The sequence below is a fragment of the Pipistrellus kuhlii genome, unplaced genomic scaffold, assembly GCF_014108245.1.
Source record: "Pipistrellus kuhlii isolate mPipKuh1 unplaced genomic scaffold, mPipKuh1.p scaffold_m20_p_1, whole genome shotgun sequence".
Lineage (NCBI taxonomy): Eukaryota > Metazoa > Chordata > Mammalia > Chiroptera > Vespertilionidae > Pipistrellus > Pipistrellus kuhlii.
The window spans coordinates 157,018,056-157,035,858 of NW_023425404.1; the positions used below are offsets into that span (position 1 = coordinate 157,018,056).

General features: G+C 37.6%; 1 protein-coding gene across 1 annotated transcript in view; it reads right to left on the reverse strand.

Moving 5' to 3' along the window:
* ALB (albumin) overlaps positions 1–17,554 on the reverse strand; it is a 96,998-nt gene extending 79,444 nt beyond the window's left edge. The window contains exon 1 of the mRNA XM_045571802.1: positions 17,478–17,554. Within this exon, the coding sequence (XP_045427758.1) occupies positions 17,478–17,509 (32 nt within the window). The 5' untranslated portion in view covers positions 17,510–17,554. The remainder of the gene's footprint in view (positions 1–17,477) is intronic.
* Positions 17,555–17,803: the final 249 nt, after the last annotated feature.

Sequence of the window (17,803 nt, forward strand, 5' to 3'; positions counted from 1 at the left end):
GACTTATTACGTTTCAAAAGACTCACATAGTCTTCAGCACAAGCTGTTCTTTGTGATTCAGGAAGGATACAACACTTGCTGCCCATGCTTGCGAGGTTTGTTGAAAAATACACAAGAGTTGGAGTTGACAATTGGGGTATTTTCTTGGTGTAACAAATTAAGAGCCTGTAACAAAACAGTCTAGTGTTTTCAGCCGGGCATAAAACTACTTTTTCTAACATAGTAGGTGAAGCAGAAAACAGACAAAATCAAGTATAATAATTTTCCATTCATAAAATTATCTCCATCTTTAGGTTATTTGGGAGAAAGTTGGGGAGACCTCATCTTAAGCAAATAGGTAAGCCTAAATTTGAATTGCACCTGTTCTGTGTAGTTTTAGGAAAGTTACTTAACTTACTATAATTCAGTGACATTAATATATTTATTAATTGCTTTTTTCTTTCAATAAAACTTACAGAGAGTTTAAGATGCAGGGGTAGTCTAAAGTAGATTTAAAGTTGTGCATATGGAAAAAGATATGCAGGTTATGATTACATTAACTTTTTTAACACTGTTTAACATACTCACAACTATATTCCTACTATTGCTCTCCCTTGTATATCAGCACTGTGCTAAATTAGAAAGATATGGATGAGTTTTCTAATCTATAAAATGGGAAGAAATATACCTGATTCAATAGGAATGGTGCAGGGATTAAATTAAAAGACATAAAGTATGCCATTTATCTGGTATGATGACTAGCATGTAATAATTCTTTATTAAGAATTCCAACCACCATTGAAAGTCGATATGTCTACTCAAGGGAAGAGACTTGTTAATTGTTATTATCCCTAGCACCACAGTTAGAAGAGTGTTTATATATGTAAGTTGAACAGTAAATGTCTATTTAATAATCTTTCCCTACTGTCTTTACTTCCACAGATAAGGCTCTACTAAATCAACATATTATTCTTTCAACTCATGTATTGCAGTACTTCTTGATGCACTGTCACTTAAGTCTAACTATTTGCTATTTCAAAAAAGCATTGCTGTCTTTTGTTTGTTCATAGCTATTTCTTAACCTTCAAAGGGAATCTTCGGTTCCTATATCAAAAGATTTAGTATTTTCCTTCCCAGTCTCAAGAGGCTAATTTTTTAAACTGAACTCAAATAAAAGTTTCTTCAACCCATCAACTATTTTATTCTCCAGTCTTTCTTATAGAGAGAGATTAGAAATATAGCCTGTATTTTCAAATATATCCTGTATTTTCATATAATATATGGCAGGTAGTGATATATTTATATATACACATGGCAGGTAATGATATATATGTGTATGTATGTATGTATGTATGTGTGTGTGTGTGTATATATATACAGTATATATGTGTGTGTATATATATATATATATATATATATATATATATATATATACACACACACACACTAATAAAAGGGTAATATGCTAATTAGACCTGACATCTTCCAGACATTTTTCTGGACCAGTGCTTCTCAACCTTTCTGATGCCGCGACCCTTTAAAACAGTTCCTCATGTTATGGTGACTCCCAACTATAAAATTATTTTCACTGCTACTTCATAACTATAATTTTGCTACTGTTATGAATCATAATGTAAATATCTGTGTTTTCCAATGGTCTCAGGCTCTACAGCAGCAGTTCTCAACCTGTGGGTCGTGACCCAAAGGTTGAGACCCATTAACAGAGTCGCCTAAGACCATTGGAAAACACACATATTTACATTACAATTCATAACAGTAGCAAAATTACAGTTATGAAATAGCAATGAAGAGAGAGAGAGAGAGAGAGAGACAGAGAGAGAGAGAGAGAAAGAGAGACAGAGAGAGACAGAGAGACAGAGATATTTAAAAATTACAAAGTGATCAAGAAAAATATTAGTCAAAAACAAAAATACGCACGCATCTTGGTAGCCATACTCTCCCATGTTTTTGAAAGTTTCACAATCTTTTTTTACAAATTCATGTGGTTCATCCACAAGAGGCTGAAGTTCATACAACTAAAAGAAAAGAATTTAGTTTACGAGGTTTTACTCAGGGATCAGATGTAGGCTGTTTTTTACCTGTATAGGCCAAATAAGAGCCTTTTTCCCTTCTGCCCAAAGTCATGTAAATAAACCTTTGATGCCAAGCCTATTATATAATACATCCACACTGCATAGTATAAGTGATTAAGAATATTCAGGCTCTGTAAGCTGCAGCCCTGCAGGTTGCTTGTTATAAAGAATATTCAGGCTCAGGAGTGTATTTGAGCCAGGTAAGCTGAATCCTTTTCTAGTTATAGAAAACTCTAAGATGGAAATGAAGATGGTTCCTCACCTCATGGAATGTTCTGTGAAAACGACCTGAACTAATGAAATTTCAACAGCTCTTGGAACACAATAAAAGCTCAATACATTATAGCTATAATTGTAAGTATTATGGTTATTATAAAGCCATATCTCTAGTTGGATCCAGACATCTCTGAAATAACAGTTTTTTCCTTGATCATGGGATCCATCATGGTACCTGGCATATAGCAGATTCTTGGTAAAGGAAAGAAGTTTGGAGATCACTCCATATATTCAAAGTGCTAAATATCCTAAACCTGCTGAAATCCCATTTTAACATAGTTAAATATAATGGCAAAATCCTCCAGAATAGATTTTATCTCCTTACTTAATTTCTTATAGAATCATTCCTAAACCTTCTCAAAAAGATTTGAAAATATTTTAAATAAGTAGATTTTACAACCTTCCTTAAGATGCTAATTCTTGATATTTGATAAATCTTAAAATCAGGTTAATTTTCTTCATATATACGTTATATCACTTTCAGTTAACATTTACATTTACTTCATCTTATTTTGTTCCCAAACGTTTAAAAAAAAATAAAAACAAAACATTGTCAAGATTTTGTGAAATTAGAGATTGTTCTCTTCAAATCATTTTTCTCTGGACTATTCTAGGTTTTATTGTTTTATTAACCATTCTATCAAGACCATTCCCCCCTAAGATGCTTAAGAGTACAAAATTGAAATTATCTCAAGAGAATGTCTCAGTTGTATTATATGCATTTTTCATTCTGGTATTATGTTTCTTTCTTATCATTGGAATCACCAATCAAATATCTGTATTTTATTTTTCCTTTGGGAAACCTACCACTTTGTTATAGCATGTCTGATCATCATGGGTGTCACAGCACTCCTCCATTATAGTGCGATGTTTCTTGGCAAGTCTCAGTATTAATGAGACAGAGAATTCAGGATACCTTCTTGAGTACGCATGTAGATACCTAATTAAGATGAAAATAAAATAGACTTAGTTGGACAAAGAAGAAAGAAAAATTACCTAACTAACTATAAGAGAAACACATATCCCAAAGGTCTCAATTTAACCAAACCCATGCAATAAAGCTTGGTGACTAAGGGCTTGGGGTTCAGAGTTAACCTTGCTCTAACACTTCTTTTACTAAACCACCTTGGGCAATTTTTTTAAACTATCAGCACCTTAGTGCCCTCCTCTTCACATTTCCATTTGCATGGAAAAAAATGTTTTCCATTTCTTCACTTTCAGTCTGTGTGAATATTTTGTTCAGAGGTGAGTCTCTTGTAGGCAGCATATATATGGGTCATGTTTTCTTATCCATTCAGCTATTCTATGTTTTTTGATTGGAGCATTTATTCCATTTCCATTTAAGGTTATTATTGATAGGTACTTATTTAATGCCATTTTTTTTTCATCTATATTTATGTTCCTCGCTCCCTGTCTCTATTTATTTTCCTTTTAAAGTACTTGCTTTAACATTTATTGCCATGGTGGTTTGGTGGTCATGTACTCCTGTAGCCTTTTTTGTTTAGGATATTCTTTATTTCTCCTTCAATTTTAAATGATACTTTTACTGGATATAACAGTCTTGTCTTCAGATCCCTGATTTCCATTACTTTGAATTCTGCATGCCAATCTCTTCTGGCCTGAAGTGTTTTTGTTGAGAAACCAGCTGACATTCTAATGGGTACCCCCTTGTTAGGTACCTTTCTGTCTCTCTCTTGCTGCCATTAAATTTCTTTGTCTTTAATGTTTGTCATTTTTATTATGGTTTGTCTTGGACTGGGTCTCTTTGGGTTCATCTTGATTGAACTTTTTTATGCTTCCTGAACTTGAGTGGCTTTTCCCTTCACCAGATCAGGAAATTTTTCTGTCATTGTTTCATTAAGCAACTTCTCTATGACTTGCTCACTTTCTTCTCCTTCTAGATACCCTCTGATGCAGATGCTAAGTTTCATGATATGCCTTAAATTATCCTCCTGCTTTTTAAGTTTTTTTTTTTTCTTCTTGTTTCTCTAATTGGGTGTGTTTTTCCTACCTTATTTTTTAAGTCACTGATTTGATCTTCTGCCTCAATTAATCTACTTTTGATCCTTTCCTGTGTATTCTTGATGTCAGAGATGTTATTCTTCATTTCCAACCTATTCTTATTTATGGTTTCTATTTCTTATTTCATGCTGATGTAGTTCCCACTACGTTTCTTGACATTCTATGCCTCACAGTCTACATGGAGTGGCCTTATATAGTATTTTGTGGGACCCAGTGGTGCAGTCTCTTAGATCTCCTAGGCTGGAAGCTCTAGGAATGTCTTTTGTGTAAGTTATTTGGGTTATTCTGTTGTAATTGGGTCTTGAATGTTGTTCCATTCATGGGATGAATCTCCCTTCAGGCTGGCTGACTGTGAGGTTCACCCCAGACTACCTCATGTGAGCTGTTGTGAAGGTGCTGGCAGAACAAAACAAAACAAAAACATATACAAGAACAACAACAAAATTAACCACACAAAAAAAAAAAGAAAAGACAAAGGAAGAAGTACTGTAGGAAGGAGAATAGAGAACAATAATAAAAGAAAATAGCATGTGGGGAAATGGGAAGAAAAAGGAGTGTGAAAGAGCAGATATGAAAGAAAGAAAATCCTATATACTAAAAGGGTAATATGCAAATCTACTGAATGGCAGAACAACTGGTTCCTATGATGTGCACTGACCACCAGGGGGAAGAAGCTCAATGCAGGAGCTGCCCCTCCCCCCCGGTGGTCAGTGAGGTCCCACAGTGGGAGCACCACTCACCCACAAGTCAGACTGATTGGCTGGCAAGCCCAGTGGCCCACCTCTGCAGCAGAGTTAAGGATGTCCAACTGACCTTGGGGAATGAGCCTAAGCATCAATTGGACATAATCCCTGAGGGCTCTTGAACTGCAAAAGGGCACAGGCTGGGCTGAGAGACTGCCCCCTCCCCAAGTGCACAAATGTCATACACTGGGCCTCTAGTAATAAAGAATAGAGGAAGGAAAAGGGTATAAAAGAGGAAGAAAATAATTATGAAAAGGAAAATATAGGAGAAAGCACATAGACAAAAAATTAGAAAAAGAAACATGAAAAAGCAGAACAAAAGAAATAGCATAAGAAAAGAGAAGGGAAAAATTAGATTTAAGAAAGAAAAAGGAGAGACTAAAATAATAACAACTCAATAAAGGAGGAAGATTAAAAAGAAAAAAACTAAAGTGGCATTCATCTCAGCAGAGTTAGGGCCTCCTGGGAGCGGCCTTTGGATCCTGCTCTTCTGATAACTGAGGCTAACTATTTTGTCTGCCAATTCTGCACTTCCTGGGAGAGAGTTACCACTGTCAGAAACTGTCCTGCTTTGGCTCTCGGCAGCCTGTTTGAAGCTTCAAGCAATCCACCATTTGTGTCTTTCTCCACAGGACTTGGCTGCTCCTGGGAGGGGCCAAGCTGCATTCTAAGGTGGGTTTGTTAGCAACACGTGGCCCAGTGATGGGTCAGTAAACTTCCCCAGGTTCTCCAGGCTCCACCTCTGCCTGCGTTCACCTGCCAGCCAGCTCTCAATCTTAATCACTCAAGAGTCTGGTTCTAAACAGGACTTAGTGGACTCAGGAGTCTAGATCTGTGTCATCCATGAGGGGGAGGTGTTGCTCGGATTTCAGGGAAAGTGGTGACTTGTTTCCCTGTCTCAGAACTGCTCTTCTGAGAGAGTCCCGGAATATTTCCCCGCCCTCAGCTGGGCAGAGATCCTCATATGCAGTCTAGTGGGATCAGCTGGGAACCTGGAGTTTATATCAGCTCTCCCATGTGGGGGAAGCACCAGTCAGGTTCCTGGTGTAGTCGGACAGTTGGCCCAACCCCCAATTCAGTCACTGTTGCTTCCTGCGACTGTTCAAACCCATAGGCTTGGCCTCTGCTGCTTTCTCCTCTGAAAAGAGCACGATGCATGGTGTGGCAGGCAGGGGTCCTGAGGATGGGTGGGCTGTAGCCCCTAGGGTGGGGTATTTTCCTTTTCCTGAGCTGTGGCTTCTGAAAGGGGCCAGCACAACTCATGAAAAATAGCTGTTCGGTTTGGGGAGTGGTGAGACAGCATACAGGTCTCCCAGCTGCCTCTTATCCAAGTCTCCTTTCAATGCTTCCGACCCCAGCTTCTCCTAAGGCACCTCAAGTCCCCATTGCCCTTCCTCCACCAAAGCCCCAGATGAGTGGCTGCAAACAAAAATCCTGTGCTCTAGGTTTGTTGTTTGTTGTTTGTTTTAAATCATATTTATCTCCCACCAGCTCCAGACTCCTTGGCAGCCAGAAGCCCTTGTCACCTTTCTTGGCTGAATGTTACATGGGCCAGCTGTGGTGCTCTGAGCTGTGCAGCCAAGCCTGGGTGTCAGGCTTGGGTGTCGAAGTTTGAGGAGAAGACGAAGACGAAGACAAAGATGAAGACAAAGAGGAGGAGGAGGAGGAGGAGGAGGAGGAGGAGGAGGAGGAGGAGGAGGAGGAAGAGGAGGGGAGGAGGAGGAGGAGGAAGAGGAGGAGGAGGAAGAAGAAGGAGGAGGAGGAGAAGGAAGAGGAGGAAGAGGAGAAGGAGGAAGAGGAGGAGGAGGAGGAGGAGGAGGAGGAGGAGGAGGAGGAGAAAAAGAAGTCACTTCCAGAGACTAGATTTTAGAAGGACAAGAAGGGAAGCAGGGGATTGGTTTGGAGGCAGTTAGTGTCCAGGCAAGAGGTGATGGTGGCTTCGCCTGAGGTGGTGGCAGTGAGTGTGGAGAGAGGTAACAACCTCCTGTAGTCAAGAGCTCCCTCCTCAGTCTCAGCCTGCCACCTGTGGGAGCAGGGTCAGCCCCTTTCATGACCGCACCCTTCCAGCTAGTCTTCTGTTCTTCCTTGAACCTCAGTTGGACCTCAGTTGGTAATTCCCAGTGAATGGTTCCCAATTTAGTTGTATTTCTAGTCTGGCCCTGGGAGGAGGTACAAGGAAGGTGTGCCTATTAGGCCACCATCTTTTCCCTACATGGCCGGCTAAGTTGTAGATGAAAGCAGGCAGGGCACTCAGTGCAGCTGGATCACAGATTACCTGCACTGCCACATGTCTCAGTTCCCACCTCTTTAGAATGGAGAGAAATATATATCTATCTATCTCATAAGGTGGATTGTAAGAAACACAGGACATGATTTATGCATAACACATACAATCTGGCACATATTAAATGTTTAACAAATGACTCCTGTTATTACGTATATTTTGTTTGATTTAGACCACTTCAAAAGAAGTTCTGATAGATAAATAGGTAGATGATAGATAGATAGATAGATAATACATAGATAGATGATAGAAATAGAAAGATGATAGATAGATATATAATAGATAATCTTAAATTTTAATTTTCCTCTCTATATGAGTAAAATCTTGAAGGGTACACAATTTTATAAAATATTATTTAGTTCACAGAATACTATTATAATCCAACAATATAAATTCAAGGTTTCTCACCACTTACTGACTGTAAATAATCATTTATTTTATCATTTAATTGTATGCTGCCTTGCCATGCTATCGAACTTCTGCTCTTCATAAACAAATATGAAGCCCCTGGTATCAGACTTCATATTTATCTTTATACTTCTATGCTGCTATCTGACAGATACAAAGATATAAAGATGTATGACTTATATTCACCCATGTATGTCATGGTAAGTTCAAGAGATACTCTTTGAATGAATCAATGAATATAGTACTCTGTATATAATTTATTTATATGCAAAATGTTTTTAGTCATATTTGCAGAAATATGTCAGAGGAGTAAAGAATGAGGCGATGATAGAAACTTCTACTTATTACTTTGTACTCTCCTCAATTGATTGAGTTTTTGCTATGATCAGGTATAATTTTATGAATATACTTAAAAACTAATTAATTTTTCAAAAACAAAATGTCAAGGCTCAGAGAGGGAAGGATAAAGTAGCACTGAGGCAACAATTGTAACAACTCCAAAGAAAAGCCTAGAATTGTTCCTAAATCTTCAGAGTCTATAAAAGCTATGAAAGGATCATTCTTCATACACTTACTTGTCTAAGAAATCAACTTTTGCCGCCTTATAGTACGTGCAAACGTCCTCATTTTCAACAAAATCAGTAATTTGTGGGGCCTGCAAAGGAACCTTATTATCACCTGCCATCTCCGCAAGACAGTAGAATTTTTCCAACACAGGCTTATCACAGCAATCCGTCAAAAGAGTGGTGATTGCTGCTCGATTTTCACACATATACTTGGCAACATTCGCCTACAAGCAAGTTGATAAAAATCGTTCAATGTAAATTGACACCGTTATACTTTCTCTCCAGACTTCTATTAGGTTGGGAGAACACGTCCACTGTATTCTAAGACCATGTACATACCAACCTGTCTTCTATGAACATTTTCAGTCTATGTTCCTAAGTCTGTAGATTTAGATAGAACTACTAAGATATTTCCACTTGATTAAAAACTTTATTAATTTTATATTTCTACTGTGAAGGCATTTAAGTTTTAAGTTAACACTCAGCAATAGAGCAATAGCTGGTTTTGCTCAGTGGCTCTCAGGGGTCTTCAAACTACGGCCCGCGGGCCACATGCGGCCCGCAGAGGAGTCTGATCCGGCCCGCCAGGTTTTTTGGGCAGTGAGCGCAGCCGAGGTGTTACAGTAGGAATTAGTAGTTCATATAGTCCGGCCCTCCAGCTCTCTGAGGGACCGTGATCTGGCCCCCACTTTAAAAAGTTTGAGGACCCCTGGCGCTAGAGCATCAACCCATGGACTCAAAGAACTGAGATTCAGTTCCAGTCAGGGGCACATCCCTGAAGGCCACATGCTCCATTCCTGGCACTGGTTGGGGCTCATGAGGGAAGAAACCAATCAATGTGTCTCCCCTTCAACTCTCTCTAAAAAATCAATGGAAGCCCTAACCAGTTTGGCTCAGTGGACAGAGCATCGCCCTGTGGACTGAAGGGTCAAAGGTCTGATTCCAGTCAAGGGCATGTACCTCAGTTGCGGGCACATCCCCAATGGGGGTTGTGCAGAAGGCAGCTGATCAATGTTTCTCTCTTATCAATGTTTCTAACTCTCTATCCCTCTCCCTTCCTCTCTGCTAAAAAATCAATAAAATATATTTTAATCAATGAAAAAATATCCTTAGATGAGGATTAAAAACAAAACAGAAAAAAACAGCCCTAGCTGATTTGGCTCAGTGGATAGAGCATTGGCCTATGGGCTGAAGGGTCCTAATTGATTCCTGTCAAGGGCACATGCCTGGATTGCAGGCTTGATCCCCAGTAGGGGGCGTGCAGGAGGCAGACAATCAATTATTCTCTCTCATCATTGATGTTTCTATCTCCCTTCCTCTGTGAAATTAATAAAAATATTTAAAAAAAAACAAAAACACAGCAATAGGTGCTGGGAGGAAAAGATGAAAGGATTAAGAAGTACAAATTTGTAGTTACAGAATAGTCACAGAGGTGTAAATAACAGCATAGGGACTATTAGTATCCTAAGGACTATGTGTAGGAAACATCAAGGGGGTGCTTTGTACACAATGTTCTAACAATGATGCTGTATAGCTGAAACTAATACAGAATATCATTTTTTTTAAATATGTTTGCTTTCTACTTTTTAGAGAGAGAGGAAGGGAGAGGAGGGATAGATAGAAACATCAACGAGAGAGAAACATGAATCAGCTGCTTCCTGCACACCTCCCACTGGGGATCAAGCCTGCAACCAGGGCAAGTGCCTAACCAGGAATCAAACCAGTTACCTCTTGGTTCCTGGGCTGACTTCAACCCCTGAGCCACACTGACTGGGCCAGAGTAATATTAAATATAAACTGTAATAGTAAAATTAAATGTAAAATATAAACTGTAATATATATTCTATATAATAAAAGGCTAATATGCAAATCGACCTAACAGCTGAATGACCGACTGGTCGCTATGATGTGCATTGACCTCCAAGGGGCTGATGCTGAATGCAAGAGCTGCCCTCTTGTGGTCAATGCACTCCCACAGGGGGAGCTCCCGTCCAGCCAAAAGTCAGGCTCATGGCTGAGAAGCACAGCAGTGGTGTCAGCAGCCTCTCCTAACTCCACAGCAGTGCTAAGGACCCCTGGGGGATGTCCACCTGCCGACTTAGGCCCGCTCCCAAGGGGTCCTATACTGCAAGAGGGCACAGGCCGGGCTGAGGGACCCCTGCACCAATGTCATTCACCAGACCTCTAGTGTGTGTGTGTGTGTGTGTGTGTGTGTGTGTGTTATTTCAAGTATTGTTTTTCCAAATATTCCACATTTTGAAACCAAATAACTAAATAAAGTGTAAGGGATTTTTGGAAAATTAGTCAAAAGCATAGTCACAGGCCCTACTTACACATGTAAAATATCTGCCTTAAATTTTCCAGAAAGTGTTCTGAGAGATTAGGATTCTGATATTTGATCATGTATTTATATTTTGGGGAAAAAAGAGATATCATGCTAAATATTTGTATATTAAGAGAGAATATACAGAGAAAAATTACAAAATTCCCAAAAATGTCTTCAGGCACCAGCTCTTCTCCAACTCTACCCACATCCCCAAAAATTTTTCTTAGGAAACTACCTTTGCAGCTGTCCTATTTCAGTTTAAGCCTTTGTTCTCAGGTAGATTATGACTGAAAGGGATTACAAATTGGTGAATGTATCAGACCATTTTGTGAGTGGGATAGCCAAGTTCACAGAAATACAAATAAATAACCTACCACAAGGCAGGGAAAGAATTGAGTATATTAGACATAAAAGACAATTTCAATTCCTGTCAGCTATCACCAATTATACTAAACCAATTCATTGCACCCACTGCGCATGTTACCAAAGCAAAGTCACCAAAGAGAATACACGAGCATTCCTTACCCTGTCGTCTGCACATTCAAGCATGTCACTTTCACAGCATTCCTCGTGGACTTTGGTCAAATTTGTTGCCAAATTAGAAATCGTCACAAAGTCAGCAAAGGGAAATTTCTGGCTCAGGCGAACTACAAACCTAAAAAGAAAATTCTCCTATTCCAATTTGTTAACATCCAATATTTTATGAGAAAGCACTAGGAAAATACTTCTTATAGTAAGAAAATTCAGAGTAAAATGAAATATAGAAGTAATTCGTAAAATTATCCCTTCTTATTTTATTGCTAGTTCTAAGCCAAATTATCCTAGGGCAAAATGTCTCCTTAGGGCAGAATTATCCATTGTAAGAGTGTGTGGGGATAGAAAGAAGTCAGTGATTCATAAAACCAGAAATCAAAGAGGCATTCTGAAAGAGGTGACATCTGAGAAGCATCAGGTTTGGAGCCCATATCTGACTTCCAGATCTGACTTTACTGCTCATTAGCAGTATGATCCCCAGATAGTTACTTAGAGTCTCTGAGCTTTAGCCCTGGAAAGAAGGACACAGCATGCTGCATCAAAGCATTGTGGTGAGAATTAGATTAGATGATGCATAGGAAAGCATTTTATAAACTGGAAAGAACCACACAAACTTCAGTTGTCTTTGTTATCAATAAAAAGCTTCCTTCCTGAGTTCCAAAGCACACTGAGAAAATGAATTTCATAACTTTTCAAAATTAAGAAGTTTAACATATTTTTACCATGAAATTGATCCAGAAAAGTCTCTATGCCCAATGACAAGATATTAAAGGCTAATATCCACAAGCTTTCACAAATCATTTCAGACTTGTCTAATTCTGATAACCAGTCACAGCCTGTTTAAATGTTTATTGTTTCACCTTGGGGTGGTTTTGTTTAACTATTTGCTTGATTTTGTTGTGTAGATGACAGAGGTGAGAGTCAAAGATAGTTCAAATGATGGTTTCTGGACATCTTGCAACATATGTCATTTCATTTTATCCTTCTTCATGTTGATTAATTGTTAACTAGCAAGTAAATTGGGGATGAGAAGGGGTTTCTTGACTCAGATGTTGAAGGATATTCCTAGAATGAGGCAAATTATTGATATATAAAAATAGCAGTCCAGAAAAAAAAATAAAAATAAAAAACACAAGAAATTAAGAACAGAGTTAGAGCTATGAGAAAATGAGAAGTAACTTTGATGGCCCAATTTAGTTATCAGAACATAAAAAACAAGCAGACAGTTTTATACAATTTCAGGGGGATCGAGGACAATAAAATAAAATAATAAACCCTGACTACAATTGTATAAAAATCATGGACCAATAGAATAAGATCCCTAGTCTTTATAATAAGCAGGAGTTTAAATACCTGGTCTAGAATGACAAAAAATATATTCTCTAAATTTTTTTATTACCATGAAAAAATACGATTAAAGAAATGACAAATTGTCATTTGTGCTCTGATTTTCCACTTCTGTCAAATATCTACCTTTCAGATTACCAAAAAGATATATGCGAAAGCATTGTGTAAAAACTCATAAAAATGTACCATTCTGTCAACAGAACCCTCACCCTTACATCATTATAAAGTACAAATCTAATTTTGAAATACCATTCTATTAAAGCACTTTCTCCTCTATTTTGGAGCATGGAGCACTTGAATTTCTCTATGAAAGCTGCACTCTCTATTTTTTCTTGGATGGCATCCATCTGCAGAAAGAAATAATTTTAAAAACAATTTTTAAATTAGACAATAGGAGGAAAGAAGAGAGAAAAAAAAACACATGAACTTGGACAAAGTGTGGTGATTATGGAGGGTACAAAGTGGGGTGGAGGTAGAGGTGGAGGAGGGTATAGGGGGATGAATAGTGGTGGAAAAAATAAAATAGAAAAATCTTCTACATGAAACACTCCTTCGTAAGTTCAGATGAGACTATGACAAAGTATATTTTAAAGATGTGCTATACACCCAAGCATTCACCATTGTCAAATAATTAATTTGCTGTGTAATGAGAGGAAAAATCAGTCTGATCATAGTGGATGCCCCTAGGTAGTGAACAACCCGCTTGGGGGCATGGCCAGAGAAAAGGGAACTGAAGAGAATGGAGGAAGAACAGAGTACACTAACATCCCAGGGAACATAATTTTTTACTGATTGCTTAATTTTCATAAATCCATTTCAATCCCCCCCTTCACCAGCTCTCACATCAATAAACTGCCTCGAAAAGACGATGAGTACACAATAAAAATTTATGGAATGAATAAATAAACCCAGGTTTCTAGAAGCAGTGAAATTCTCCACTTAGAATTCCCTCCCCAACAGGAAAGGTTCACGAAAAGATAAACAAAAAACTGTGGCCCTCTGCTCTGCATTTTTACAAATGAGTTTCTGTACCTCACTCTAAAAGACAAGGTTATTTAGATACATACACAGTGGTTCTCTGTGAGGTTCACGGGGTTAAAACTTAGGAGGAGGAATGAAGATGCCATAGGCCTTCAAAGAGGGTGAAGAATCTTTGGGTTGGGTAAGAGTAAAGAAGACTTTTTAAAGGTAAAGAAGTTTATGCCAGAGACTGAAGGGCCCTACATAAGATGTCCCAAATCTGAGGTTTGAGTCTGAACTGGCTCTTCTGTTCTTCTGCTGGGCATACCTTTGGGCCCAGGCAGGCAGCTTTGTCAGCAGCTTTGCAGCATTCTGTTAAAGCTTCTTTATATTGTTGGATAGAGTAAAGGAGCTCTGGGCCATAAAAGTAAGGATTTCTCCTGGCAATTTCATATGAGCGCCTACATTTTTAAAAAGAAGAACAGGCAGTCATTGTTCTGTAGCAGACAGGATTATAGAAATAATTATTATCAACAATTTCCCTAGGAACTCCAAAATCCAAAGACATCAAACTTACCAACTGAACTCTATTTGGACATGACCTTGCCTTTGTTATTTTTTTAAATCAATAAAAAGGTTAAATATATATGCATATAAAGTATACACACACACGCACACATAAAATAGTTAAATATTGGTGATAGAAGATTACTGGCTAAAATGAAGGTTATTCTGACAATCTTCATAATATTTTAATAGGTGTTAATGTTTTTCAGACAGATAATATCCTGTTTCAATGAATTCCAACAGATCACTGATCAATATTTATTGTGTAAAATTTTATAGCATTAAACTAGAGGCCCAATGCACAAAAGTCATGCAAGAGCAGGCCTTCCTTCCCTCCGGCTGTGGGCACTGGCTTCCCTCTGGCACCCGAGGGAACCCCGTTTCTCTCGCAGCCCCAACTTCATCTGGAAGGTCATCTGGAAGGTCATCCAGAAGGTTACCATCTTACACTTTTATTATTATAGATTGTATTTCTTTCAATTTGTCTTGAGAATGAAAGCTTTTAAGTCTTACTGTTGAAAATATTTGTATAGTAATTGTTATAATGAGTCTTAACCTATTTCAAAACTTTTCATGTGGAAGCATAAACATCTGATTACTTACGTTTCTAACAACGTCTTTTCATCTGCCTTAAAGGCAGTGCACATTGCCTTAGAATCTATTGTCCCCATCGGAGGGATGTTTAGCACGTCACTTTTGTGTTTCACGAAGCACTGGTATCTCAAAGCTGCTTCTGCTTCACAGCACTCGGCCATTTCATCATAGTTCAGAGGAAGAGATGTCAGGGAACACATTTTGGCTGTAAATGGGGTGTCCTAAAGGGAACACAGAAGTCTTCAAATTCCTAGTCATGGTTTATTTCCTCTATTCCCAAAGAAAAGTATTTAAAAGTGTAAGATATCAGTGACCCTTGGTGAGGAAAGCGTATACAAATCTACTTTTTCCTCAGGTTTAGAAAGTCTCTCTTGATTTGACCATCTATGTGCAGTGTTTTAAGAAGTTAGCTGTCACACTGATAGTTTCAGTGGACAAAAGGACAGTCAATGATTTAAGGAATGAATGCTACTCCAATTTTTCACCTGAGGCTAACGACGAGGAACAATCATAATAAAACTCGAAGGAAAATACACCTGTAAGTAGCAGGTGAATTCACTTTAGAGAGGAAGGTGTTAGGAAAGTTTCTCATTTGATCTACTTTTTTTCTGAACAGTCCAAATTCTTAGTACATACTATTTAAAAACCCAGAAGTAATACAATTCACTACATACTAATCGTTACTACATTAAAATATGGATCTTTTTATTCTAGAAATGTGTATCTCAAAACAGATTGCATTAAATGAATTCTTTCAATCCCCATTAATTTTATTATGAAGATAATAATAATACCAAGGGAAATATATTGCTCAAGATAGAATTTATTAATTTTTTAAAAACACATTTAAAAAAATTATATTTAGAGCCATAATGCTGTGCGAAGTTAAAGTGCTGATTCCAACTTCAGGGCGAGAGACATATAAAGAAAAACAGAAGGAGATAAAGCTTCAGTTAAAAATAAAAAATGGTCTTGCCACCAGGAAAGTATGTATAGATTGAATGGTGGGAGCAACATTCCCTTCCAGATACTGAAGACCTATCTGGAAACAACAAAAGCTCAAAGACCTTTAAAACAGGTGAATGCCCCGATATTTTATTGTAAAAGTATGAATATCCCTAAAATGAGGAATATAGAGCTGTACTCTTATTTACCCAGCTAACAAAATTAGCATGCAAATCTGCCCAAGTGTTTTCTGGATATTAAAAACCATGCTACTACTATCAGCCTCTATGAAAATAATTCAAACTTCAGATTTTAAAAGAGACACTATTACAAATGACAAATTTCATTTAAATCCACTATGACCATTGTGTGTGGTCTTAATAAAGAAATGACTTAGAACTGTGGGAATAACTAGAATGTTTCTGTCATAGAAGGAATGATGGCTCTACCCATTTGTGAGTGTTGCTTACAAATATGCTCACTTAGAAATCACTGAGAAAGCCAAAATGGGATGTTTTCTCTTTGAATTGCTCAAGATTATTTAAAATAAGAGAAATAACATTCAAAATTACAATGTACTTACAAGTAACTTGCAAAAAACTGAACCTAAGTTGTCATGAGCACATACTTTTGCCAATTCGGTTACTTTATTTGTTATTTTTATAATATCATCTAATGGGTACTTCCGGAGAAATTGAGAAAAGGTAATCAGCACCCTGGAACACAGGACATGAGAAAACATGGCATAATAAAACTTTAATATAAAGTATGTTGCTATGCCAGAGAACAAATTGTGTTTTCAGGATGTGTTCTATAGTACTTTGTGCATTGCATTATTATCAGAAAGACTAGTCACATCAGCAGTTATCTTAGACCTAACCATGCATGTGTGGTTTTCTAAGCAAAGAGGACATGCATTTCCACTGTGTTTATATATATATATATATATATATATATATATATATATATATGAATAGATGAACACATACAGAGCAAGCAAGCAACATGCATTCTAAATAGGTATAATTGTTAAAATGAAGGGCATTACATAGGCCTTTGGACTATTTAAACACATACACACACACACACACACACACACACACACATCTCCTTTAATCGGACTATAGAATCAAACTGATCTTCAAGAAATAAACTATTTTCTCATTTTCTTATTTTCTTTTTTATGTTTTATTAATTTTTTCACAGAGAGTAAGGGAGAGGGATAAAGGGTTAGAAATATCGATGAGGGAGAAACATCAACCAGCTGCCTCCTGCACACCCCCTACTGGGGATGTGCCTGCAACCCAATGTACATGCCCTTGACCAGAATCGAACCTGGGACCTTTCAGTCCTCAGGCTGACGTTCTATCCACTGAGCCAAACTGGTTTCGGCTATTTTCTCATTTTCAACTGGATTAAAGAAATATTAAAATGCTCTGGAGAAACCACCGATCTATTTGCTAGATAAAGGAATTTGAATGTGTGCTGGGAAAGTCTTTCCCTCAATCAAGTTTATATAAGAATTCCAGAGCTGCTACACTTCCCCATACAGTAGCCATCACCCAGGTGTGACTATATAGTTAAATTAATTAAGATTACATACAATTGAAACTTTTGATCCTCAGTTGCACTTACCAAATTCAAAGTACTGGCCAATATAGTAGAATGGAATATAGTAGTACTAGAATGGAATATTTTCATGAAAGCAAAAAGTCCTATTGGACAGTGTTGTGCTAAAGTCTGGACTCTGATGGCAGGGGAATATAAGAACTTCAGAATAATAACTGATGCTGTTAGAAGCATTAAATTTGACTCTTCAATATTGTAACTTACAGGTCTCTGAAATATTCTTCTCCCAAATCCATATACCGACGAGCAAGCTCACGCTTGTCTGAGGGGAAAAAGAGATTTTAAATTTTGAAGAAAACCACTGGTTATGATATTACTTTTTATATTTCCCTCCATTTCACTAAGGTATTAATTTGTCCCTAAGTATTGGGCTCTGATCACTTCAGAAGATTTTAGGATGATGGTGAACAATTTCTTCTGCTTTTAAACAAATGCTTTATTCAATCACCAATAATACTATTTGAAAAATCATTAAAATTATTCAATATGTATAGCTTTTTATACAAACTTGGATAAAATCTAATGCTCTT